Consider the following 27,935-nt stretch of genomic DNA (forward strand, 5'->3'; position numbering starts at 1 on the left):
ATTCATTTGGGCAGGGAAGCATCCCAGAATCAGTAGAAATGCACTACAGGAAAGTAAGGGAGAAGGAGGCCTCGCTCTCCCAAATTTTATGCACTACTACTGGGCTGCAAATATTCAAAAAACACTCTACTGGTTACATGATACCAATACTTCCTGGCACCCGATTGAAGCTAACTCCTGTATCTCCACATCCCTCCCGGCCTTACTGTGTTCACCCTACCCAATATCCTTATCTCAGTTTACAAAAAACCAAGTTGTCCTAGCCTCATTAAAAATTTGGTTCCAATTTCGGCGACACTTCAAATTCAGTTCTGCTTCCATTTTAGGTCCTATTACTAATAATCACAGATTCCCCCCCTCTGTTTTAGACACTTCATTTTTACTGTGGAAACAAAAAGGAATCACTAGTTTCCAAGATCTTTATCATGACAATATATTTTCTAGCTTCGCATTTCTGTCAAATAAATACAACCTTCCAAGTACACACCTGTTTCGCTACTTTCAGGTGCGACACTACATATCCACGCAATTTCCCTCTTTCCCATCGTTACCAACTTTCCAACCGTGGGAGAAAATATTAAAACTTAAACCCAATCAGAACTCACTTATCTCTAACATTTACACTGGCATCCCTCAACAGTAACACAAATACAATTAAGAGTAGAGTCGCCTGGGAGAGTGAAATTAATACAACCTTCTCAGATAATTGGTGGGGTAAGGCAGTTGAAAGGGTTAATTCTTCCACTTCGTGCGCACGTTTGAGTCTTATACAGTTTAAAGTCCTCCACAGGATCCATTACTCCAAAGCCCGACTAGCAGAGATATATCCTAATGTGAACAACCGATGTGACCGATGTAACCACGCCCCTGCTGATCTTAGTCACATGTTCTTTTTCTGCCCCAAACTACATATATTTTGGGTCTCTTTTTTTAAAACCCTATCAGACGTCCTGGCACTGGACATCCAACCATGCCCTCATATAGCCATCTTTGGGGTCCCCAGTGACACACTAACTATTCAATCCACCCATGCAGATGTAATCGCATTCACCTCCCTTTTGGCACGAAGGAGGATTCTGCTTATGTGGAAATCCCCTTCCCCCCCACCTATATCCACCTGGCTAGTAGACGTGATGTTTTTCATAAAGCTTGAAAAATTAAAATACATAATTAGAGGCTCAACTGAGAAATTCCATGCTAGATGGCAACCCTTTATAGCACATTTCAACAACCTAGAAACACTCCCGAGCGATCCATTGTAACTTCATCCAACCACTCAGCATTAATTTCAATGTCCCAGGGAGGTATGTAGTAGACTATAGCATATAAATGTATAAATGTTTGTATTTTACTTTACGTTCTTTTCGTATTTGTACTTTTATTTTTTATTTTTATTCATTTATTATTTATTTATTTTTTTTGTTTATCTTGCTTACTTTACTATTTATTTTCTCTTTACTGTGTTGTATTTAAATTTATTTAAATTTTTATGTTTTTGCCTCCCCCTACGACCCATGGGAGGGTGGGAGGGTGAACGGGAGGGTAGGATGGGCAAGCGTGACCACTATTGATCACTCTGCCCACCCTAAGGGGAAGGGGAGCACAAAAAAAAAAGAAAAACAGGGAATGTCAACAACAACTAACGATGTAAAACCAACCTTGTACATTGTCCCTGAATAAACAAATATTATAAAAAAAATACTGTACGCGTAAACACACAATCTAAAAGGGCTGGACTAAAGAAGTGCTTTGTTCTGTCGATTTTGAGGCTGAATTTAGAACGTGGCCAAGGGCCAGTAAATAGAACAATGAAGGACAGCACTGCTTGTCTTCATGTTTGTGAGGGGCGCTAGCCCCACCTATATACAGGTTTGTTTTTAAAACGCCATTGACAATGAAGGGAAAATTTACGTCATCTTGTCCCCAACACAAAAAATCCCATTAACAATAAAGAGAATTTAATGTTTGTTTTGACACCGTTTGTTTTACATCATCATTACCTAATCATAGCGTGATAAAGAGTGCCCCTCACTTCACACGGGTGTGATTTTTGTATACTATGTATTCCAATTTGTTCTGCTTTGGCGTGTCAACTTTGTGTATTATGTGTTGCGTGGGCTGCTGTATCACAAGACAAACTGTAATATCGTGCCAATCCCTCCCCGTGCAAAGTGATTTGATATTTACATTATGTTCAATTGATTCAAAAAACGTATTAGACTGACATGCGTCACTCATTTCTTGAGGTCACTTCACGGACCCACTAGGCTCTATAGCAGTGTTGATAAGCTCAAGTCTTGATTGATTTTTGGGTCTTTAAAAGATTTTGGAACAGGGCCCTTAAGAGAACCCGGTTTCGATCCCCAGGCATCCAGACTCACTACCAAAACTAACTATCTATATCAAATACCTTGGGAAGATCAAGATCAACTTGTTTCCCAGCAGGGTCAAAATATTCATCTTCGCCGCTGATCTTTGCATGGCCCTCTGCATTTCTGATGTCCATCTGAACACCTTTCTTCTCCTCTCGTGGGACAGATCTTTCATTCTCCTGAGTAACGCGGTCCTCGTCAGCAGTGGGCACTGTGTGGCCGGCGTTGGCAGGCGACGCCTAGGAACAGTAAACAAAGACACGTAAAATAGAATTGGACAACAGTTCAAATCCACAGGTGTGAAGTCAGTGTCAAGTGAAAAGTATAGTTAATGCCTGCAAGTTTGAAGCACTTTTACTGGATAGAATCATGTAGGTTTTAGTCAGCAATATCTCTACAGTCTACACCAGTGGTTCCCAAAGTGGGGTCCGGGGACCCCCAGGGGTACCTGAGGGAGTTCCAGGGGGGACCCATCTATTTTGTTCATGTTCATAAAGTGCTAAAGTGTTTAAAGCAGTGGTTCCCAAAAAATTTCATGTCAAGGACCCCCAAATTGACACTACTTAGCCCGTGGACCCCCATTTGAAAAGATATGCCAGGGACCCCCATAAGAGAAGACGTACACATTTAGACGTCTACATTTAGACGTCTACATTTAGACGTCTGTATACATTTAGACGTCTACATTTAAACGTATACATTTATTTGTTATCCGTGTTGCGAGGATTAGGGGGTACCTGGAAAAATATCTACCCCAAAAGGGGTACCTGGTCCAAAAAAGTTTGGGAACCCCTGGTCTACACAGTATGTAAAGGCTTGTTAACCAACTGGCTGTTTGTCACCAACATGATCAAATATAAGTGAGTGCACAACAGCCAGTGGTGAGCATTGCCAATCTACAGTAACAAGCAGCTGTTGGTTGATTGCCAGATGTCTTAATCATCTATCCGTCTCATCTAAGTCTACCTTCTGTCTCCCATACACTGTCTCCCATACACTGTCTCCCATACACTGTCTCCCATACACTGTCTCCCATACACTGTCTCCCAATCAGGACAGCATGATACGACACATTTAATTGACTTGAATTTTAAGATCAATGATGCTAGGAATGTTCTAGAAATGCATGCCACCCAGTACTGTATCAAGGGCTGGGCCTGAAATGAGTGGTGCAATTTACAAAATCGAAATGGTGGCTAATGACATAATGAAAATAGCACATCTACGTGCTCACGCCACATCACATCTGCTAAGCATCGCGAGCTATTTTCTGTGCGACACCTTCCTACGACGAAGTATACTGGGCTTAAGGCTTAATGCTAAACTGGGTGACCTGGGGAAGTCGGTCACGTCTCCCATCTCGTGTACCGTTACTGTAGTATCCATGTCTTTAAACTCACATCTCCTACCTTATCTACCACCACTGTGGTATCCATGGCAACGGCGTCGGGCGGAGGAGAACTGGGGAAGTTGTTTATGTCTCCCACCTCGTCTACCGTCACAAAGTCCAGGAGGTCCAGCTTTCTGTTCTTGCCCAGCAGATTAGCGAGGTGTCTTCTTCCCTTCAGGTGGGCGTCCTTCCCATCATACAGTGTGTCGAGGATGCGATCACAGAGCCTACAGTAGAAGCACCGGGTTTTATTCGGGGCATTAACCTCCACAATATATTTATTGAGGTCCGCCTCAACCTCGTTTTCATTGTGAACCCTTCCCTTCAGATGGGTGTCTTTAGTATCAGTTAGGAAGCTGCATTTACAGACTTTACAGTGGAAGCCAAGGATTGTGCCATCGTCAAAACACACTTCCTCTAGATAGTTTCCATGATCTTGAGGTCGTATGGAGTCCTGGTCAACAGTGGGCACGGTGGGGCTGTCTTTGTCATCGGCCGGCGACTCCTACGGGAAGAGTAAATGAGGACAACACTTTTCTTATTTTATTTTACTTAATACTATGTCTGTCTGAATGACTGAATGATACGTCTCATCATGAGCAAGTATCAAAATTAAAAGGCTTGCTATAAAACAAATTGTTCTGTTAACTTATTGATGGCTGAACCCAGATGTTCGAAAGCACTGAACAAACAGACAGCTGGACCACATGTATCAGTATCACTGCAACGACATCTTACTTTACAATAATGTAACCCTTGTCCCCACAAGTAAACCATTCCTGCCTATATGTGGACCAGCTAAGATGGATCACAAGACCGAGAGAGTTGTTCACAATCAAGCTCAAAATAGAAAATGTAAGATCAAAGTTGCTATAAGGAATGTTCTCAAAACCCCAAAACTTTGATGTCTACAGCAAATAATGGCAAGGAAAATAAAGGCAGCAGCAAACAGAAAGGTGCAAGCGTTGTGAAGCTGAACATTGTTTAATCCGTCAGTTTATCTCAGAAAATAAATGCAAGGGAAATTAACTACCCAATCTCCAGATAAAATATAAAGTCACTAGTCAGAAAAACTGAAAAACTATAAAGTATCAAATACCTTGGAAAGTTGAAGATCAGCAGGCTTGCTGGACCAAACCTCTCCATCACCAGCAGCAGAGCTAGATGACTTGGTCTCCTTTGGTCCAGAGTTAATCTTGTCCAATTCCTCTAGCGTGATTGCCTTGGTCTCTTTCTTTTTTTGCAGCAGTTCGGTTATCCAGTTGTACCAAAGAACACCTTGTTGTAGATTTGTCTGTTTTACTCCAGCCAAAAGAAGATTCACCTTCTTGAAAAACAGTGAAGTCATGTGTCTTTTACTCCTCAGGTGTTCGTATACAGTCTCGTTGAGGTCGTCCTTACAGAGCTCACAGCGAAAGAGAGTGTCTGGATGCTGTGATGGATGGACCGACACAATACATTCATTCCTGCAGATATCCTCAAAGTCATCTTCTCTTCTCTTCTCTGCCAGGTACAAGCTCCTTAAGGTGTTCTTCTGAATGAGCAATATGTTGTGATTTTTTCCCTTCAAGTGGTTGTCTATGGTCAATTCATTCCTTCTGATGTCACAGAGATTACAGTGGTAGCCCATTACCTCGCCAAATAAATTATAGGACATCTTAATATAGTCAGACTTTACATAATCTTTAAGAATTGACATGGAGTCCTCCTCTTCAGCAGCGGGCACTGTGTGGTCGTCTTTGTCATCATCAGGTGACTCCTAGGAACAGAAAACAAAGCAACAGTACAAATTAAACCAAATACATGACAACAGCTGACCTGTATGACAGGAAGTATTCATTATTATTACAATTCATATATTGTAGTTCATCCATGTGGATGCAAAAGTTCATCGACAGTCTGTACTGAATTAGATGCAAATGGTAGTAAACAGTGTGTACTTATTCCAACTTTTACCTTTTCTCCTTCCTTACCTTATTCCTCCACTCGTTCTCCCGTCTCTCCCTCGCATCTTTCTCTCTCCTGGCTCCTCTTTCTTTCCGTTGGTGCCTCTCCTCCTCCGTTTCATCTTTGTCGTCAGGTGACTCCTTGGCACAGCAAACAAAGACACGTCAAGCAACAGTACAAATTAAACCAAATACATGACAACAGCTGACCTGTATGACAGGAAGTATTCATTATTATTACAATTCATATATTGTAGTTCATTATTAACTAACAATTACAAACACTATAGAAACATTGTTTTTCATTTTTAATGAATGATGATTGTGATTGTGATGAAGGTTTTTTCTATTTTATATAGACTAAAGTAAGAAGGGTGTGCATTATAAGGTACGGCTACGGTCTAGCCGTTGTTTTGGTTTGATGATGTATGATGTGTCATCTTTCACAAGAATTTAGATCACAATTCTCACACGATTAGTTTTTCTCAGAAAATATTTATTAAAAGAATATGAGCTAAAATAACTAAAATGAATTGGAAAGCCAACTAGTGCTGCACGATTCTTCACAAAATGAGATTGCATTGTATTTTCTGATGAATTGTCCAGCACTAACTGTCTACTACATTAACTGCAATGAGTTAATATCTCCAATTGATTGCAGAGTGAAAATTTGAGATTGAAAGACTTTAGAATAATTTTATCATTAGTATCTTAAGTGAGGAAAAAAACTAAAATAAAAAAAAACTAGATAAAGTGCAGGGCACAGGTCTCCACCAGGGAAGGTCAGGTTGTGGCCACCTGGTGGCGCTATAATATAATATGCCAATGTCTTCACTTTCTTTATGCCTTGGTTGGCAATTGGATGATTTGAGGCATTTTGTTCCAAAAATGTGTTTTGCAAAAATCCACCTGCTGGTGGTGAAAAGGGTGGGATATATTCCTCAGCCTAGTAGGAAAGTCTGTGAAAGATTTCACGTAAATTGCAAATCCTGCAAACTTTGAAAGCCAATGTGAAATATCGGACAGATCCGGCTTGAACACATGACTATATAGGGATAGTGTGTAACGATTTGTTGTAGTTGCCAAAACTAGAACAGATATACTACAAGTAATAATGTGTCAAATGATCGCAGCCAGGGACACCATAGTGTCAAAAACTAGCCTTTCCGCCATGTGGATGCAAAGTTCATCGACAGTCTGTACTGAATAAGATGCAAATGGTAGTAAACAGTAGGGCTGACCTTCGATTCCGTATTTGATGATCGATTCAAAATCGATTCCCGCGTTTCGAACGTCGACGCTTCGAAACGTCAACGGGGGGGGGGGGGGGGGGGGGGGGTGCGCGCGCGAGCAGTGACTCTTTGGCTTAAACAACGATATAGCGGAGAGAAAGGCATGCTTGTATTGGTCTCATTTATTTTAAACAATAAGCAACAACTGTAGCAGGCTTGCAGCCTTCATGAAAGCAGTGACGCACAAATAATTTGGCTTAATAAAACATCCGACCGTAACAAGTCAACTGCCTGAAACAGGCATTACCTCTCCATCAAATAAAAATATATATAATCCAAACTCCTCTGTCAATTGTAAACGAACGGTAACATGAATGAACTTTTCAAGCCTGACAACCACGGTTGATTTGATTGATCATAAAGTTAATGTGACTGTGAGTGTGCGTATGGGAAAAAATATATAAACTTCACAGATTATAGATCACTTGGAATTATAACAATCTGAGTATTGCCTGAATAATGCCACTAGTGAAATCCCATTTTTTTATCGACATGCGATGCCGATGGAGAAATCCCACATAGTTAAATTTACCTCATAGTCATGCTGCATGCGCTGTTGGTCGATGAAGAATTATAATCCAAGGTTTGTCAATCATATTATGGTTTATGGTTGAAAGTAAACCATAATATTAAAGTAAACTCTAAGAAGAGATCTGCAGACTGCAGTGCAGAATGCATGCAGCTCCACTTGCTAATTGAGTTGACATTTGCGCAACTTCACTGCATTACAGTAATTAGTTATTTGCCAGCACCTGCTCCAATATAGGCCTAAATCAAACTTTATTTATATAGCACATTTAAAACAATAAAAGCTGACCAAAGTGCTGTAGGCCTGCAGGCTGAAACAAGTGGAGCATCGCATCACCATCGGCGCAAAAAAAAAGAAGCATAATTAAAAGACAAAACACAGGCAAATAGTATATGCTACATTATTACAATAATACGATCAGGTGCAATTAAATGCCAAAGAGAAAAGGTGTTTTGGTCTGGGTCTGTAGGAGCAAAAAATATCAATTCTTCGGTGCACTGAGCGCACTCACCATGTGAATCCAAGCAGCGTAATGGCTCATCGATAAAAGTTGAGATTTTATAGTGGCATTATTCAGGCAATACTCAACAGATTGTTATAATTCCAAGTGATCTATAATCTGTGAAGTTTATATTTTCATTTTCGTGTAAGTAATGTTTTTATATGACTTATCAAACAAGGTAGCCTATATTTAATGTCCACTGAGCTGTGGTGCATGCGCTTGCCTTCCTTGTTAACACGGGGATAGAGGAGGCGTTGCGAGGTGCTGCGAGGCGCAAGCATGGCTCGCGGACCAAATGGGGCCGTCTCGCGGACCAAAAGCGGACGCTTTTTTTTAAATGACGATTCAAAATTTAAAAATCGATTCCCGTGCGTATCGATTGAACGTCGATTAATCGATTTTTTTGGGTCAGCCCTAGTAAACAGTGTGTACTTATTCCAACTTTTACCTTTTCTCCTTCCTTACCTTATTCCTCCACTCGCTCTCCCGTCTCTCCCTCAAATCTTTCTCTCTCCTGGCTCCTCTTTCTTTCCTTTGGTGCCTCTCCTCCTCCGTTTCATCTTTGTCGTCAGGTGACTCCTTGGCACAGCAAACAAAGACACGTCAAGCAACAGTACAAATTAAACCAAATACATGACAACAGCTGACCTGTATGACAGGAAGTATTCATTATTATTACAATTCATATATTGTAGTTCATTATTAACTAACAATTACAAACACTATAGAAACATTGTTTTTCATTTTTAATGAATGATGATTGTGATTGTGATGAAGGTTTTTTCTATTTTATATAGACTAAAGTAAGAAGGGTGTGCATTATAAGGTACGGCTACGGTCTAGCCGTTGTTTTTGTTTGATGATGTATGATGTGTCATCTTTCACAAGAATTTAGATCACAATTCTCACACGATTAGTTTTTCTCAGAAAATATTTATTAAAAGAATATGAGCTAAAATAACTAAAATGAATTGGAAAGCCAACTAGTGCTGCACGATTCTTCACAAAATGAGATTGCATTGTATTTTCTGATGAATTGTCCAGCACTAACTGTCTACTACATTAACTGCAATGAGTTAATATCTCCAATTGATTGCAGAGTGAAAATTTGAGATTGAAAGACTTTAGAATAATTTTATCATTAGTATCTTAAGTGAGGAAAAAAACTAAAATAAAAAAAAACTAGATAAAGTGCAGGGCACAGGTCTCCACCAGGGAAGGTCAGGTTGTGGCCACCTGGTGGCGCTATAATATAATATGCCAATGTCTTCACTTTCTTTATGCCTTGGTTGGCAATTGGATGATTTGAGGCATTTTGTTCCAAAAATGTGTTTTGCAAAAATCCACCTGCTGGTGGTGAAAAGGGTGGGATATATTCCTCAGCCTAGTAGGAAAGTCTGTGAAAGATTTCACGTAAATTGCAAATCCTGCAAACTTTGAAAGCCAATGTGAAATATCGGACAGATCCGGCTTGAACACATGACTATAGGCATAGTGTGTAACGATTTGTTGTAGTTGCCAAAACTAGAACAGATATACTACAAGTAATAATGTGTCAAATGATCGCAGCCAGGGACACCATAGTGTCAAAAACTAGCCTTTCCGCCATGTGGATGCAAAGTTCATCGACAGTCTGTACTGAATTAGATGCAAATGGTAGTAAACAGTGTGTACTTATTCCAACTTTTACCTTTTTCCTCCACTCGCGCCATCGTCTCTCCCTCACATCTTCCTCTCTCCTGGCTGCTCTTTCTTTCAGTTGGTGCCTCTCCTCCTCTGTTTCAATGTGTTTCTCCGCATCTTTCTCTCTCCTGGCCTCTCTTTCTTTCCGTTGGTGCCTCTCCTCCTCTGTTTCAACGTGTTTCGCCCGGTCCTTCTTCTCTTCTGCTTTTACCACCCTTTTGTCTCCCTGCCGGCTGGATGTCTCCGAGCCGTCTCTCCCTGAGCTCCGCTTACTTCCCTTCGACCCTGACCCAGGAGAATCTTCCCTGTACCTTTTCCGCCTCTCCTCTCTCTCCCGTGTCCCCCTTTCCCCATCTCTCCTCTTCTCCTCTGCTTTTACAGCGCTTTTGTCTCCCTGTGATCTGGAGGTCTTTGCCTTTGGTTCCTCCACCCCTTGGGTCGTGTATCCCACCTCGTCAACTGTCACAAAGTCCAGGAAGTCTGGGAAGTCTTGGAACTCGTCCTCCTCTAACGTCACCTGAGGAGCATGATAAAATGGATCAGTCGTCGCTCGACATGACGACATCACACACTCTCCTATTGGTCTAGGGATGAACCAGGATGAACCAATTGCCAAAGTCTCCCTCTTTGGCAACACCCATCTCAGAAAACTCTGAACAATGTGAAGCACTTTCAGACTGAATAATGGAGTAAAACTAAATTAAAATTCCAAACATTCTGGCTACATGGGGAGATTTTGTAGGTCTGAACTCAATTCCGTTCAGTGTCATTGAAGCTACATTCACAGAGTTTACAGCCCAAGAGAATGACCGTGCCGTCATCATTACACACCTCAACATGGCCGCTGATCTTTTCATCATCCGCTGCATTTCTGTTGTCAATGACAATGTCTTCTTCTTTCTTCTCTCCTGGGACAGAGTTTTCATTCTCTTGAGGAGTGAGGTCCTCCTCCTGGTCAGCAGTGGGTACTGCGTGGCTGTCCATGTCATTGTCAGGTGACTCCTATAGGAAGAGAATTCAAGGACATGTCAAGATGGGCAGCTCTGCCTTTAAGAACGTCGGTCCGCCCATGTCACACCGCTCTTCTTAACCAATAAAATAACAGCTCAGAGCCCTGCGCGGTCGCAAAATATGGGCACCGGCTCGGGTCCATTGAGTTAAGGCCCGGCCCAGCCCGTTATAGTACCTCGGTTTTAAAGCCCGGCCCTGCCCGAAGCCCGACACCTTTTCTAGCACGTCGCTGTGCTCTGCAGTCTGTTCTCACGCTGCAGGATAAAAAACAAACCCACAATAATAATGACTGAGGAACACTGTACTCGTTTGGTAGGCGGTAATTCAATTTAAATTGTGACTGCTTGTTGCTCAGAACGACACTTTAGCCAATCTACAAGCTCACAACGTGTCACCGTCTCGGGGTGTGTGTGCGCACACCTGTATGTGTGTGCTCGCAGCTGAAGCGCACAAATACTTAGAAGAGAGAGAGAGAGGATGAGAGCACGGTTAGCACTGTAGCACTCTGACTGACAGACAGAATGAAGGAAAAAAGTTTTATGTCTTTATTTGATGTCAATGGTTTACGTTCTTTCCAGAATTTATGTGATATTTTTAACTTGCCTGGTAACTCTTTATTTTTCTATCTACAATTGAGAACTGCCATGAGGACATACGGGGTTCCATGGCAGACCCCCCTTGCAATGCACCCTTTGCATAGACTTATCTGTGATGTTAGGTCAAGAGGTTTTGTTTCCATATTGTATGATTATTTATTAGAATCTAGTTATGGGACCTTGGCTGTCGATACTGTATGGAGGAATGACATACCAAATCTAGATCCAGATTGGAGCTGGGATATACAGTGTGGTCTAATGTTGCCCTATCTTATAGGAATCCTGATCATCAGCAAATTCATCTAAATTTTGTTCATCGGACATACTTAACTACCCGCAGATTGTGTGCTATGCGGATTTTAAATAACCATAACTGCACTTTCTGCACTCCGAACACCATAGGTACATTCTTTCATATGGTGTGGGAGTGTCCGGATGTCCTCACATTTTGGAATCTGGTTGCTGCTAAACTTTCGATTATTCTACAAATTAACATTACACCCTCCCCATCTCTATTCTTATTAAACGATGTATCCCAATTGCCTTTAAATAATACCCGTATTCGTGTCTTCTTTGCTGGCGTAACGGCCGCAAAGAAGATGGTTGCTTCGCACTGGAAACCACCTCACACATTGACGTTTCGCCAATGGGCTTTGACCTTTTTAGATATCATCTATATGGAATTGTCAACAGCAAGATTGCACGGAGCGAAAGAAGTAAACATTGATATTTGGTCTGATATTGCAGATATGGTTAAGGACATGATTTAGTCATTGTTATTTATTTATTTTTCCCTATTGCACAGTGGTAGGAGTCCTGACATTTTATGACATCTTTGGTCCCGGGGGGAGGGGTGGGTGGGATTGTCTGTTTGTTTTTGTGTTCCTTTCTTTTGCTGTTATGTGTTTTAATATGTTTTGTTTTCTTATTTTATTTCATTCAGGATGTTAACATGTTTTATTGTGATTTTTTGTCTTTAATAAAAAACAATTGATAACAAAAAAAAAAAAAAAAAAGTTTTATGTCTGAAGAGAATTCAACACACCGTTTGTTAAAGGTCTTCAGATTTTAGCGTGCCAACTGTGCTTGTCTGTCTGTGTGTGTGTGTGTGTGTAGGGGTGGGTTGTGGGTGGATTGTCACGTCACTATGGAGCGGACAGCGGCCGGAGCATGCTGCCGCACTGCAGAAGAAAGTCCAGTCTGGGCCTGTTGGTCAGGGATAGAAACGGTCCGTTTTGGCGGGCCAGGCCGGGACCTGGTCGGGTCCCAACGGGCTTGCAGGGCTCTAGCTCAAATTGCTTTTAGTCTCTTGTGATCTTGCGGATTGTCACTTACTCTCTATTCCAAGAATTAAATGAGTGTTCAAGTGCGTGTTCAATGTGTGTTCAACCATCATCACAAACCTCTGCATTTACGTTGTTTAAGTCGGCACCTTCTGATTTGATCACTCCTGGGACAGATTCTTTATTCTCCTGAAGAGTGGAGTCCTCCTGGTCAGCAGGGGACACTGTGTGGCTGTTATTCTCCTGAGGAATGGAGTCCTCCTGGTCAGCAGGGGGAACAGTGTGGTTGTTTGTGTCATCGTCAGGTGACTCCTAGGATAGAAATCAAGGACATGTCAAGCTGGACCACAGTTCAAATGAAACCAAATCCAGCAGTAGTATTAAACACTTTTACAGGATAGAATCATGTATTGTATCGTTAAACAAGTATCTAATATTTATATGGAAAATCTTATTAAAAAAGATTGCATATAAGCTTTTACATAGCTGTTTTTCACTTCCGTTCCATGGCCGTGAATCGTTTGCCTTCAAAATAACAGTACAAAATGAAAAGATCGAGGCAGGAGTGAATTAATTAATTAACACCTGGCAGGGAATGTATTGACACTTCCACTGCTTAATACCTGGCAGGGAATGTATTGACACATTCAAGAAAGAGGGTTTTTTTTAAGGCCCACTGGGACCCGAGATGTGAACCGGATTTCAGACTGAATAATGGAGTGAAACTAAATTAAAATTCCAAACATTCTGATAAGCTACCTGTGGAGATTTTCTAGGTCTGAACTCAATTCCGTTCAGCGTCATCGAAGCTACATTCACAGAGTTTACAGCCCAAGAGAATGACCGTTCCGTCATTACACACCTCAACATGGCCGCTGATCTTTTCATCATCCGCTGCATTTCTGTTGTCAATGACAATGTCTTCTTCTTTCTTCTCTCCTGGGACAGAGTTTTCATTCTCTTGAGGAGTGAGGTCCTCCTGGTCAGCAGTGGGTACTGCGTGGCTGTCCATGTCAGTGCCAGGTGACTCCTAGGAAGAGAATGTCAAGATGGGCAGCTCTGCCTTTAAGAATTTAGGCCCGACGTCGAAATAAAAAAAGAAAGTCTTCTGAAAGAATATATATTCAAAGAGTTGTCGCATTTTCACGATTTTTCTAAAATAGCAGGCCTACAAGCTCGTAGCGCGCCACTCGGTCGCCACACCGCTCCTCTTAACCAATACAATATCAACAGATATATGCTCCAATTCACGTCTTGGGACAAAAGATGTGAACCAGATGTAAAAAATAAAGAGAGAAAAAATAGTGTGTTGTGGAAAATAAATAGTGTAACCACGATCATCGTTGAATAAAGCTTTTTTTCTTCTTTTTTTTACAAAAATCAGGCAAAATCTTCACTACTATATTATGAAAACAAATTGTGGTAATTAAAGCCCATTATTATTTATTAATGGACAGAAATGTTATTTGGGTTATTTCAGCAAGCCAATATTCATTTGATTTAATACCATTAAATGAAACGTTTTAAATTATATGAGAGACCAATATGAGAATAGGCTGTGCATCACTGCTTGCTGATGAGGAATAGGATTTGTTTTTGTTTTTAGTACAAAACCTCATTAAACCTCATTAAACCCTTCCCTGCAACGCGTTTGTGATACCTTCACACCCACCTTTCCTAATTCCGTAGCTTTAAATGGCTGGCACAGTTCGATGACATCACTCTCAGAAAGCCTAGTGACCAACACGATGGGATTATAACTAAATTCCTCTGCTGAAGTTTTCTTGTGAAGTTTAGGCCCGTTTCCTGTATGGGAAATTGAAAACAGACTTAGAATCACTGGCTTTAAACGGCATAAAATGGACAAAAAACTTCTGGGTAAAGAGGCTCTCGGGTTGACCTATAGTATATTTTTTAGTCTCTCCATGGGCTTTGGCATCATCTTACCTGAATCCTCAACACCTTTGGCAGCCAGTTCCTGGGTAGATGTCCTGTGAAGACACAAACACAAAGTCGTTTTTTTATCTCTGATGTGTTTTGTTAGAGGAGGAATGAGAGGGTATGTACAGCAGGCTTGTAAAAGAAGAGAACCCCTCTAACTTACCCTTTACTGACTGTTGTTGAATCATCTGGTTTCTAAAAGAAAGAACACATGGCAATAATAAGAAAATGCATTCATTTATAGACAAGCACATACTGTAAGTAGAGTATTCACACTTAAATTGATCTACATGTAACTGTATCTGAACCTCTTTAATAGATGTCTTATAATTCACAAACATCATTTCATATTTTGTAATCTTCAACACACATTCAAAATAAATTTGTTTGTTTGTCACTGATGGAACTACCACTAAATATTAATATACAACTAAATTAACACTAAATAGGAACCTTGGCTAAAGTGGCAGTAATGGGCTGGTCTCTGATGGAGAGGCTGCTACACTGGGCCAGTGCATTGGCATTGGTATGTTCCCATACAAGGAATTTGACATAGAAAACTCATAGAGTACTTGGGGTATACAAAGGAAATGAGGAAAAAATAAGAATATAATGTTACAATCTAATCCGTGAAAAAAGAGACATCACAGCACTCTTTAACCCATTCTGACCTGAGATCAGATTCATTTGAGGTTTCCACTGGACACACACTGGTCTGATTAAGCCATTCTGACCTGAGATCAGATTCTAAAAATGTCAGTCGTTCTTAGATTTTTCAAAAATAGCAGACCTACAAGCTCGTAGCGCGCCACTCGGTGGCGCGCTATGAGCTTGTAGATCTGCTATTTTTCAATAGCTAAAGCATAACATGATGCTGAACACCAAAATGGGTTCCCGGTCAAAATGGGTTAAAGCACATATTTTATGCCGTTTGTTGGAGCCATCACTTGGGAGTCTAGAATCACTGCGCTCGGCACAAGAAGAATTAAGTTCATAATCAAATTGCATAATGTAGCTTTAAAACAAAGTCCATTAGACTCACCGTTTCATCAGCCTCTGAGCACTTAGTTTTGTTGGTCTTTGGGGCCTTGGCTGACAACGGCAGTTTGCGTCTGGCAGAGTCATCACGTCTATCAGCCTCAGAGCGCCCTGACTTGGACTCAGACTTAGTTGTCTTGGACTCAGACTTAGTTGTCTTGGACTCAGACTTAGTTGTCTTGGACTCAGACTTAGTTGTCTTGGACTCAGACTTAGTTGTCTTGGACTCGGAGCGCTCAGACTTAGTTGTCTTGGACTCAGACTTAGTTGTCTCGGACACAGGCTTAGTTGTCTTGGACTCAGGCTTAGTTGTCTTGGACACAGGCTTAGTTGTCTTGGACACAGGCTTAGTTGTCTTGGACTCAGGCTTAGTTGTCTTGGACTCAGGCTTAGTTGTCTTGGACTCAGGCTTAGTTGTCTTGGACTCAGGCTTAGTTGTCTTGGACTCAGGCTTAGTTGTCTTGGACTCAGGCTTAGTTGTCTTGGACACAGGCTTAGTTGTCTTGGACTCAGGCTTAGTTGTCTTGGACTCAGGCTTAGTTGTCTTGGACTCAGGCTTAGTTGTCTTGGACTCAGGCTTAGTTGTCTTGGACTCAGACTTGACCTCGGAGCACCCTGACTTAGTTGTCTTGGACTCAGACTTAGCCATGGAGTGCCCTGACTTAGTTGTCTTGGACTCAGACTTAGCCATGGAGTGCCCTGACTTAGTTGTCTTGGACTCAGACTTAGCCATGGAGTGCCCTGACTTAGTTGTCTTGGACGCAGGCTTAGGCTCTGTCTTTGGGGCCTTGGCTGACAGCTCGTCACGTCTAGAAGATTCATCGCGGGGATGTTTCAAGCCGTCACCGGAAGAACGTCCTGTAGCCGCAGATTGAGGCAAAATAAACAAGGGAATAATTAATTAATAAAGGAGATGGAGTCGTCAATCTCTCATCATGACCAGGTAGCTCTAGGTAGTTAACAGTAACCAGGAAAAGTTAATCTCTCATCATGACCAGGTAGCTCTAGGTAGTTAACAGTAACCAGAAAAGTTAATCTCTCATCATGACCAGGTAGCTCTAGGTAGTTAACAGTAACCAGGAAAAGTTAATCTCTCATCATGACCAGGTAGCTCTAGGTAGTTAACAGTAACCAGGAAAAGTTAATCTCTCATCATGACCAGGTAGCTCTAGGTAGTTAACAGTAACCAGGAGAAGTTAAGCACAGTACTGGAATAAATGTTGCTTTACACCACTGGCGAGGAGCAGAAGGAGAGAGAGGACAATGCTGACCTGGTGAGTGTCTGTCTCTTCTCTCAGGTCCATGGCTAGTAGAGGAGGACCCCCCTCTGTGAGAGCGCTCGGGGCTGTCTCTTCTCTCAGGTCCATGGCTAGTAGAGGAGGACCCCCCTCTGTGAGAGCGCTTGGGGCTGTCTCTTCTCTCAGGTCGACTAGAGGCGGACCCCCCTCTGTGAGAGCGCTTGGGGCTGTCTCTTCTCTCAGGTCGATGGCTACCATAGGCGGTCCCCCCTCTGTGAGAGCGCTCGGGGCTGTCTCTTCTCTCAGGTCGACTAGAGGCGGACCCCCCTCTGTGAGAGCGCTTGGGACTGTGGACACTGCTGGGCCGGGGGTCCCTTCCACGACCATGGTCTTCTGCTGGTGAATTAACATAAGGAAGATGAAAAATCTTTAACACATTTGATCCTAAGGACGGGTATACTAGCCATTATTAATTAATTACGCGAGGTGCTCATGACGAGTAGGCTCGTCTTAAGGTGTTTAATATCGCTATAAGATTGCCTAGCTATTTTCCATTTTTGCAATCGCCCCAGTTGCTGGCGAGCAACTGGTTGCCAGCTGGTGCTGGCGAGGACCTAGCAAGTATCCCTCTTGCTAGGGCCTCGCCAGCACTGCGTGTGTGCGACCAACCACATTAGCTTCTGTTTTAGCCACAGCCTTTGCACGCTCTTTTCTCAGAAACTACGCCACTGTCCATGGTTTTGAACATACCGCCGATGTTCGGAGGTCTTTTCTGATTATCCGGTGATCGTGATTGGAACATTGGCACTTTCTAGAGAAAGGATGGACCTCACTTTAGCTCGCTAGCATTGGTGTTATTGCTTTAGCATCCAAGATGGCACCCAAAACCGGAATTGCTTCACATCACGTGGCACCCAAGCACCACCACTTTCGTCCACCAGGTGGCACTCATTGTGTTAAAGTGTCTATGATACATGCTGTTGCTTTTTGGCAGAAACCTATCTCCATCTACTTTTTTCATGAATTGACGCCCTAACTTGATCATACTACAGTACAGCGTCACATCGAAAGCAGCAGATTTGCAAGCTCAAAGCGCGAAGCGATGCATTTTGAGGTTGTAGATCTTCACAGGGACAATGCTGACCTGGTGAGTGTCTGTCTCTTCTCTCATGTCGATGGCTGCTAGAGGACGATCCCCCTATGTGAGAGTGCTTGGGGCTGTCTCTTCTCTCAGGCTCCTTTCCACAACCATGGTGTTCTGCTGGTGAATTAACATAAGGAAGACACACAATTGGTGCCGTGACACAGAATGTGTGACGTCACATCTGCTAATCAAAGCTAGTAGATGTTCAAGCTCGAAGCGCGAAGTGTGAGGCGTTATGATCTTGTGGAACTGTTACTTTCGCTATTATTGAATTTGAATCCTGAAAAATAACCGTTTTGGATATACAAGGTGTCCAACCGACATCTTCAAACTGGGTGAATGTGTAGCAGAGTGGCTCAGAGCCTCAGCCTGTTGGCCTCACAAGTCTAATATCTCCCCCAGTCTATAGGGATTCTTAGGGATATCCCTTTGGTCTAGTGGTTAAGATATTGGACTTTCACGTGGGAGACCCGAGTTTGAATCCCGGGCGTTACATTGGTGCCGTGACCCGGATCGCGGGTTTCACCTTGGAAGGACGATCGCGAGCGGACCATGCGCCTCAAATTCACAGCAAAACAAAATCCATGTCCCACACCTGTGTGTGTGTGTGTGTGTGTGTGTGTGTGTGTGTGTGTGTGTGTGTGTGTGTGCACGCGCTATGGTACCTCGTTTCAGTCGTTCACTCTCTCTCCCCGTTCTCTCTCTCCTCGCTGAGACAGAGAGAGAGGGAGAACGCTCCTTGGTGGTTGAGCTGTCATCTCGACCCAGTGAGTGTTGTTCCCTCCTGCAGCGGTGAGGAGATGAAAGAAGGGAATCAAATATACAACTCCGTAAAAAGATAACAGAGACCAAAATCGACACAAAACAAATAATGTTTTAGTGCTAAAATTATTATTTGGAAAACGCAAGTCAAACCGACCTTGGTACATCGGGTTTCCACTCTGGGTACCTAAACAAACAAAATATTGTCTTAGTATGAATTACTCAATTACAGGAAAATAGATGTCAGCTATCAGGTCACCAGACAGACACACAGACAGACACACACCCTTTTGCATTAATTTAAAACGGCTGTTTGTGTCATGAGTACATGCACACAGAACTTGTGGGTAATAAATGCAGGCTTTTTGTCCCTTCTTCATAGAATACTTTGTGGAGTATTGCCAAACGACCTAAACAAAACAAACTTTTTTAACGTCTTTAACGTGAATAAACAAAAGATATCAAGGCATCTACAGGACAATTAATTGCCTCCTCACTTGTTTCGTAAGTCTCTGCAGGAATCAGTGTGTTTTGCACTCTTGACATGCTCAATCCAGTCCTGGAGAAAAACAAAAAGGAGAGAGAGAAATATACTGTATAACAGGAGAGAAAAATGGCAAATTATCATAGGTTATAATATATTACAACAATCAAATTTGAAGATAGTGAGCATATTTAGAGATAGTACGCCATATTTAAAGTAGTGCTTTTTTGCTGGCTATGTTAATACTGCCAGGGCTTACAACAGGTTCACCCAACAACTTGTGAAGGTGATCGCAAATACATTAGTCTTCCATTTCAGGAAGGACGGAGAGCTGAAATGTGTCAGAGAAATGTCACGTCTCTCAACAGCGTCAAGAACCCGGCCTTTCAATTCTGTTGGCTGCTGCACATTACAATATACCGGCAGGGTGTGGCGGATACTGGATAGTAAGGCTTCAGTCGGAGCAGATGTCTATCCCCGTTTCACAATGCGCCATCTATAGATGCTGCTAGAGATGGACTGCTGAAGTGGAACGTAACACAGACAATCAGCTCAAACGTGCATTTGGGCGGGAACCCATTTGGGGCGGGAACCCCTTTTGGTGTTATAGCATCATGTCATGCTTTAGCTATTGAAAAATAGCAGATCTACAACCGAGTGGCGCGCTACGAGCTTGTAGGTCTGCTATCTTTGAAAAATCGATAGCATAGCTTTTTTTTTAAAACTGTCAGGATGTAGAAGACATTTTTTTAATCTGATCTCAGGTCAAAATGGGTTAACCACCCACATCTTCTGAGTGACTGAGAATAATCCATGAGGAAAGTGTATTCCACCAGTTGGACTGGCCTCCAAGTACTTGGGTAGTGGATACTGCTGATCTGTAAGCTGACATCATAGACTGGACCCCACTGGGTAATGACAAATACACACAATCAGTGCTGACATCTTTGTACTGATGTCATCAATCATAGCACTGACATACTGACCTCAAAGTACGCTGACAATGTGTGCTGATGATGGTCAGTAAGGCCTGCCACTAACTCAACATCCCCAGAGTTTCTTGTTGTGTCTCCCACTCCGCAGTTCCATATACTTCTATTATGGACCCCCAGCTGCCTATCAAGAGTGTGACCGCAGACCAGGACCATGGACCGCTACCATATTATATTTACCACCACACTGTATTATCTTAACATTGTTATATTATCCAACATCATTGTTATACCATATCATATTATCATATGATCTTACACAATTACATTTATTATCGCCACTACTTGTATTTGCCTGCATCTCCCTCTCTGCATCACCTCCCCCTCTCTCTCTCTCTCTCTCTCTCCCCTGACACAGTCGAAGCAGATGGCTTTGCCGCTCACCCTAAAGTTGGGTTCTGCTTGACATTTCTTCCAAGTTCCAGCTAAGGGGGAGTTTTTCGTTTTCACTGTCACAAAATTGCTTGCTCAGGGTGGGATCTCTGTCGGTTCCCTGCTCTACATGTAAACTTTACTGTGTTACTGTTGAGACAACTTGTTGTGATTTGACACCTTCATAAAATGTAATTGAATTGATCTACAACCTGACAAAGCATCACAGCAGTGTACTGTACTGACACCATCGCCATAACCTGGACAGTGCTGGGTAGTGGGTACAGAGTATATAGAGTCTATATACCCAGTATATTAAAAACAGAAAAGCTTAGTGCCAACGTCAGATAAGTGACATCATAGATGGGTACTTTGTGCCTATATCGGCCACACAACAATATTCAATAGGCACGTGTTGTCTGCTTTGCAAGGTTTAGGTTTAAGTACACACTACGGAGCATTGGCCAGGTTATTGGGTGAAACAAGCCCTCTATCCCTCTCACTTCCAGTCTGCCACTTCAACTCACCCACCCCTTCTCCTGTCGATCTCTCCGTCTCAAACCCTCTGAGCAGCCATCAGCTGAGTGAAGCTGAAACTGAATTTCCCCCACGGTAAAGGTCTCTCCTCCCCCCTCTCTTGCTGATCAAGCTCTAGTCAGATGTCACACACAACATCGCTCCCTCTCTCCCTCTGGTCGAGTGTTGCCTAACATTTGCACCGACGTTGGGATCGGTGTCAATATTTGGGCATAAGCTGAGCAGACAAACACCACCACAGACATCTTGAACTTGTCCGCAGACTCGCTAAAAGCCAAGGGCTCGTCTGAGGTAGGACTGAAACCCTCGTAAATAAGAAGTGCGCCACTGCTCCAAGCAGCTCAAAACAGTAAAGCCAGTAAGGTTAATGAACATAAATAATTACCAGCCAGGGAGAGTTTTACCAGCCAATAAGGATAAGTAATGTACTGTAAATATTACTACATAATATTGTCATGCAATACAGGCATAAATAATATTTTTAAATTATATAAATTTATATTTTAATCATGATTAAATAAAATTGGTTATTTTGCAAAGTAGAGTATAGGATACTCGGAGGCAGACTGAGAAAATATCCTTGGCTCCTCTGGCCATTTAAAGATGATGTACTATTGTACTATTGATATTGTACATGTTGCACTTGTACAGTATTTCCTCTCACCAGGCACTTGATGGGTAAATGATCTAGTATTGTACAGTATCCAACATTAAAACCAATAAGAATTGGTACTAGCCACTGGTTGACACACTAGTTTGGTTTCAATGAAGGATGATGACATTGGGAAGACAACTGCCTAGCAAAACAAATTGAGTTGAGTTAAACTCAAAGTGTGCAGGTATTCCTTTAAGGACACCCTTAGACAATGAGACGACGACACGTCGGCACTCACCTTAGCCTGCTCGCAGTCTATCAGACACAGGGTGCAGGTGTGAGGGTACACCTTTGGAAACTCTGCTGAGAAATCACATATCATGGAGGGAGTGGGTAACCTCAACCTGTGACTGCCGGCACGTGATTCTGAAAGGGAGGACCATGGAGCAGGACGTCTGGACATTGAGGAGGAGAGGTCGCTCTGTATTTCAGATGAAGGGCTTCTTCTGTAGTGTAGGTCTGGACAACGAGATCTGGGAGGCTGGGGAAATTCTGCTGAAGGTGACCGTCTGCTCTTGTGAACTTCGCCGCTCGAACCGCAGTAATACAGGTCTCCAAACGTATTTGGATCAGCGGGCTGTGGACGAACCTGCCAACTTTCAGACATGTCCGTTCCTTGTTTAAGAAGTGAGGACGCTGGTGGACAATCTATCTTGGTGGATATCATAGTGAAACCCTCCTCTCGTATGAAAGCCTCTCTGCTGCTGCTGACATCAGTGACTAGACTTGAATGACCATAGTCAATGCATTGTCCTGTGGTCTGGGCAACACTGCGGACGTTGGACACTTCCGGGGATTGCCAATGTCCCGAGCTTCTCTGGGAGCAGGAAGGAGGCGGCGGTATTTCACGGGCGGCGCGTGTAGCACTCTGAGAATATGAAGAGGAGTTGGAAGCTGAAAAATTCTGATCATTTGATCTCCTGCTCAGCATGTTCTTAAGGATGTAGGGTAATTTATCAGGCGTTAGCTCATCCTCAGGGTACTGACTAAGAAGCTCGAGATCCTGCGTGGAGAGCCCAAAGCTAGCCAAAATATTCCCTGCACTTTCTGGGATATCCACTATATTCTGTATAGTCACACCTCGATTATTAGAGCCCCTCGTCTGAGGGGTAGGTGGTTCATAAACAGGGGCAAGCACACCAATTGCAGAGGGCTGCTGGGTCACGGTGGAGGGAGAACGGGAAAACATTTGGCCAGGCTGTTGTTGGTGGTAGCTTGACCAATCCAGCCCTTGCTGGTGGCCCGGTTGGCTTTCAAAGCGAGGTCGCGAGGTAACGCCTCCAGACCGTGAGCCATTCATACGGTCCAACTCCATGCCCCTGTCCCTGGAGCCCATGATAGGAGGGTTCTGGAAGTGGCTGTGCTGCTGCTGCGAATGCTGCTGCGAATGCTGCTGTTGCTGCCGCTGTTGCTGCTGTTGTTGCTGCTGCTGCTGCTGCTGCTCCCGCTGCTGCTCCTGATGCTGCTGTTGCGGATGCTGCCGCTGCTGCTGCTGTTGCTGCTGCTGTTGCTGCTGCTGCTGCTGCTGTTGCGGATGCTGTTGCTGCTGCTGCTGCTGCTCCCGCTGCTGCTCCCGCTGCTGCTCCCGATGCTGCTCCTGATGCTGCTGTTGCGGATGCTGCCGCTGCTGCTGTTGCTGCTGCTGTTGCGGATGCTGTTGCGGATGCTGCTGCTGATGCTGCTGATGCTGCTGCTGCTGTTGCGGATGCTGATGCTCCTGCTGCGCTTGCTCTTGGTGATGAAAAGGACGAGGCCTGTTGGAGAAAGGTTGTGGCGGCCCCTCCTGCAGGCTGCGTTGGTGATACATTGTGCTGGTGGTGATACGCCAGCCCCTGGCACCCACCTGCAGAATAGTACGGTGAGGAGGGTAAGCTGTGCCCGAACTTCAATCTGGACCAACTTCAGAGCTGCCACTGCAGCAGCACCAGCTGCAGGTCCAAAGAGGCAAGGGGCCTCTCTGGTGCCGGTGGTGGTGGTGCCAAATGTTCTGCTGCTAAGGTCCAAACAGAGGGGGTGAAAAAGATAGCACAGCAAAGCTGGGAGATGGAAAACAGAAATATAATATTAAAGGTGAAAAGGCTTTTCCTTTTCAGTTTGAAAAAGATTTGAGATAAATTCCTTGTCTGTACAGTGTACACCCCTTCGCTAAAGGTTGACACCGTATTCCTGTGTGTGGACTCATTACACAACAACCATTAGGCTACATCACAGAATAGATGCAGTGAGATTTGAGATCTCCTCCGTGTCCAATGGCTCCACCATGGCTGTCTTGCAGGACGGGATGTTATGCAAACAGTGGATCAATGAGAAGCACTTTCATCTCCAGGTAGCCTAAATGGCCTTAACTGAGAGAAAGAAAACATACCTAGGCTTTACCCTGGGGACCAGCGACAAACCCTACAATGCTGGCACACCACACTTGCAATCCACAAAATTGTTTGTTTTCCTGTACAGGTTCAAAACTAAAGAAGTGTAAAAACATGGATTTCTTGTAAGCATTGCAGATGCAGCTAATCAACTTAAGAATGGAAGCGACCCAATAGCTAGGGCTAGGGCACATGATATCTAATCACATGGTCTCAAACGCCTGACAATGAGTCCCTGGTTTGATTACTGGCCGGCCAAACCATTTGCTGCACATCACTCCCTTTCCTGTCTCTCTCTCTCTGCTGAATAAAATACACTGCTATAAGTCCTCTTTCTATTACGGGTAAGATTGCCTCATTGCATCATCTCCCATTCATCCTTAAACCCACAGTCCACACCCCTCGCCTATCTCTTTCTCCCATCTACCCAAAACTCGCCTAAATACTAACCCCAACATGTCATGCCTTTCCTCCTCCTCTCTTATCTCTCTAGATGAAGCCCTGCTAAGACTAGCGATATCCACTAGACTAGACCAACCCCCTGTCCTCCAGAGCCCATTCCTTCCTCAATGCTCCACCACTGGCCCTGATCTACTCCCTTTCATTACTACCATGATCACCAAGACACCAACACATCTGTATTAACGTCAGTCTGCCATGCCGATATGCCATCATGTCAGTCAGAGACACGCCGCTCCTCAAGAAACCAAGCCTGGAACCCTCAGACATAAAATACTATAGACCAGTATAAGTCTAACCAACATTCTCTCCATCTCTTATACAGTATATGTCACCCAGGCCAGGAGTGTGCCCAACTCCTTATCTAGGCCTCGGTTCAGTTATTTCAAAGCTTGACTACTGTAACTCCCCCCTTACATACTGGCCTCCCAGCATGCTCACTTAAGCTTCTCCACATGATCCAGAATGTCACAGGACAGGTCCTTCAACCAGCCAAAATGTTCATGTTGGCCTTGTAGGCCCCATACTTACTCACTTAGATCAGTCAAGCCTTCCCTGAAACATCCGGAACAACGCTCCACTCTCCTGGTCCCATATATCTCTATATACAGGTCTATATACATATATTTTCCCCTATAGACCAATCCGCCCAGCGTCAACCACCATAACTGCGGTGTCAAGCAGCGATAACAAGAGCTGATTGAGTTTGCCGTTATGATTATGCCAGGGCAGCGCTCCTTGGATTCAGCTTCATCTATACACCACATTTCTACACTGAATTTAGCTTATCTACAAGATTGATGTAAATGATGACTATCATCGATAGTTATCCTTTTGGCCCAAATGTATGACTCTACTTTGTGCGACTACACATTTAGCCTTTTCAATCAAACAAACAACGAACCACAACAACACTCCAGTTGCTGATAGCATATTGCTATGTTATGTAAACTAACTATGCCTTTATGGTTGTGATTCAGGTCCTAACAGGGTGCATTGTGTATGTTGGCTCAGTGGACGGACTATTAAATGATGGAACAGAACCTTAATTACTATCATTACGTGTGAATTACTATTATGTTATTACATATGTCATGGCTGCTCAGGCAGAGCTGCCAACACTCCTGCAGCAGTCTTCACATGACTCCTACAGTACCATTTATCCTAAGGCTAACATTACAACGGCTGCTGTGTGTTGGATCAACACTAGACTATCATAGGTGTATTTATTGACTCTGGCATTTGCGCTTACGTACGTATCATGTGTAAGTATAAATGTCAAACTAAGCAAGTGTCAGACTCGAGTAAATAAATCTTGATCGAAGGCTAGATGTGCTGTTTTTAAGGCCTGGTCCATTGCGTTAGCGAGGAACGCACTGGATAGGCCAGGGCTATTGTTCAAGTTAGAAACAACAGCTTTCGAGTCCCTATTGCTCAAGTAGCCTACATCATATTGTATACATATTACTACTGTATTATAATACACATTAATAATCTAGCGGTATGTAAACAATGGACTTATAGTTCCGTTTGGAACCTCACCATTAGCTGCAGTTAGCGGGGCAACTCTGCTAAAGGCCATTTTGTCTACAGAACTTTATTTATTCATCGCACACATTGGCCTCTTGACCAGTGACCACAACGCTCTAGTTTTATAACAGTCAAGTACATTTACCTCTTATCGCGTATTGTTGTGGAAGTGGAGTGGAACTCCTTGGACTATATATCTCTCTCTGATGTTTACATATTTATTATCATCCATGGACCATGGTCGACTCGATCGCATCCTCCACACGCCCCTGACGCACGTAGCTAAGCTACCGATATGTTTGTTTTACGTCTTTGTTTTGCAGATGGGTTCCGGTTTTAGAGTATATATATGAAGGTTCCGGTTCCCAGATTGGTTTAGTCTTTAGACGTAAAGCGCAGGCTGACTAATCGACAGCAGAAATGCAGAATGTAGTATCTGTTGCACACTTAGAGTAGCGGTATATTATACTCTAAGGTTGCACATGACACATGACCATACACATGACACAGAGTGCTAAACAGAGCTGCCTGCTACATATTATTATCATTAATATATAATATTTTTTGTTTTTAAGTGGTGCAACCATAGGGTGCAGCCATTCCAATGCATGTGTGTGTGTGTGTGTGTGTGTGTGTGTGTGTGTGTGTGTGTGTGTGTGTGAGACATCTGTTTTGCTGTAATTGAGTAATTAATAATAATAATAAGAAAATATATTGGCCACAATCATATAAATCTAAAAATCCTATTACATTTCTATCTTCTTATTTTTCCCCCCAGTAAATAATAGGCCTACATACTAGGAATTAATGTTCCATGATATTTGTTAACTGTTAACTGACAATTTACTAGCCTAAAAAGAAGAATTAGGCCTATGTTGGTCCATCGTTGCAGGCTTGACTCTGGCTCTGATCCATAGCTATGGACCAGAGCTAGTTTGACTCCCAAACTGGCCAAACAAGATCTGGATGTTGGTGAACCCAGACTTTTCCTTTGGCACCATCTTCAGGCCAAAACGCACATCTGCACACTAGATTTATCAAAATCAGGATGAACCCTAATAATCCGACAGCCAGCAGGTTTCTTTTGTTTAAAGTGGGAAATTTGATAGGCCTATATTGGTTTTTTTATTGGCCTAAAATATTGTCATATGGTACATTCATGAATCCACTTGCTGACTGGCTGTCGGTATTGAGCATTTTTATAGGGGGATATACAGTATGTGGCCAATACCATAACATGATCTAACATACAAGGCAAGATTTTAAAAATGTCATTATGCTTTAAGTAGCATAGCCTATGTGACGTGTCAGACTTGGGAGTTTTCATGATTCTGAATCCATTCCAAGCACTCCATATAGCCGTGTGTGTGTGTGCAAAACGAATGCTTGGAATGGATTCTGAATCATGAAAACCCCCTAGTTTGTCACGTTCACACATGCTACTTAAAGCATAATAAAATATTATAATACAAAATACAAAATATAAATATTAAAAAATAAATGTGGACATTTAGCCTTATAGGCTGTTAAAGGGAGACTTCACACCTTTTGCAACCAGATCTTATTTTAATTGTTTGGAAGAAGAGGAACACTTTCATGGGGTTTTTATGTGGGTAAATAATTTCAAAGTGTCCATGAAGTCATGGACACTTGTCAATACAACAGCCGGTCAGCAAGTGGATTCATGAATGTATGTATATAGACAATATTTTAGGCCAATAAAAATAACTATAACAAATGTCCAACTCCACACACCCTGCTGCCGGACTAGGACAAGGTTGAGTGAGTAACCCCATGACCTTTATTTACTCTA

At 42.9% G+C, this 27,935-nt stretch overlaps 1 protein-coding gene across 7 annotated transcripts in view; it reads right to left on the reverse strand.

The window, feature by feature from the left end:
* Nucleotides 1–26,393, reverse strand: part of LOC308313142 (uncharacterized protein) — a 33,923-nt gene extending 7,530 nt beyond the window's left edge. For 2 of the 7 annotated variants that reach the window (XM_080760082.1, XM_080760077.1), the window contains exons 1-20: nucleotides 26,268–26,393; nucleotides 22,006–23,803; nucleotides 19,225–19,286; nucleotides 18,885–18,914; nucleotides 18,631–18,749; nucleotides 17,966–18,082; nucleotides 16,855–17,217; nucleotides 15,588–16,441; nucleotides 14,709–14,740; nucleotides 14,552–14,595; nucleotides 14,277–14,410; nucleotides 13,467–13,634; nucleotides 12,725–12,916; nucleotides 10,546–10,716; nucleotides 9,722–10,231; nucleotides 8,497–8,610; nucleotides 5,736–5,849; nucleotides 4,862–5,521; nucleotides 3,773–4,267; nucleotides 2,411–2,611 (exon numbers count right to left, since the gene is read on the reverse strand). In XM_080760082.1, coding sequence (XP_080616208.1) covers nucleotides 2,411–2,611; nucleotides 3,773–4,267; nucleotides 4,862–5,521; nucleotides 5,736–5,849; nucleotides 8,497–8,610; nucleotides 9,722–10,231; nucleotides 10,546–10,716; nucleotides 12,725–12,916; nucleotides 13,467–13,634; nucleotides 14,277–14,410; nucleotides 14,552–14,595; nucleotides 14,709–14,740; nucleotides 15,588–16,441; nucleotides 16,855–17,217; nucleotides 17,966–18,082; nucleotides 18,631–18,749; nucleotides 18,885–18,914; nucleotides 19,225–19,286; nucleotides 22,006–23,574 — 5,949 coding nt within the window. In that variant the 5' untranslated portion in view covers nucleotides 23,575–23,803; nucleotides 26,268–26,393. The remainder of the gene's footprint in view (nucleotides 1–2,410; nucleotides 2,612–3,772; nucleotides 4,268–4,861; nucleotides 5,522–5,735; nucleotides 5,850–8,496; nucleotides 8,611–9,721; nucleotides 10,232–10,545; nucleotides 10,717–12,724; nucleotides 12,917–13,466; nucleotides 13,635–14,276; nucleotides 14,411–14,551; nucleotides 14,596–14,708; nucleotides 14,741–15,587; nucleotides 16,442–16,854; nucleotides 17,218–17,965; nucleotides 18,083–18,630; nucleotides 18,750–18,884; nucleotides 18,915–19,224; nucleotides 19,287–22,005; nucleotides 23,804–26,267) is intronic. The other 5 variants (XM_080760079.1, XM_080760080.1, XM_080760081.1 and 2 more) reach the window with 5 other exon arrangements.
* Between the last annotated feature and the right edge of the window lie 1,542 nt (nucleotides 26,394–27,935).

The sequence above is a fragment of the Protomyctophum bolini genome (genome assembly GCF_963924005.1).
Source record: "Protomyctophum bolini genome assembly, chromosome: 3".
Lineage (NCBI taxonomy): Eukaryota > Metazoa > Chordata > Actinopteri > Myctophiformes > Myctophidae > Protomyctophum > Protomyctophum bolini.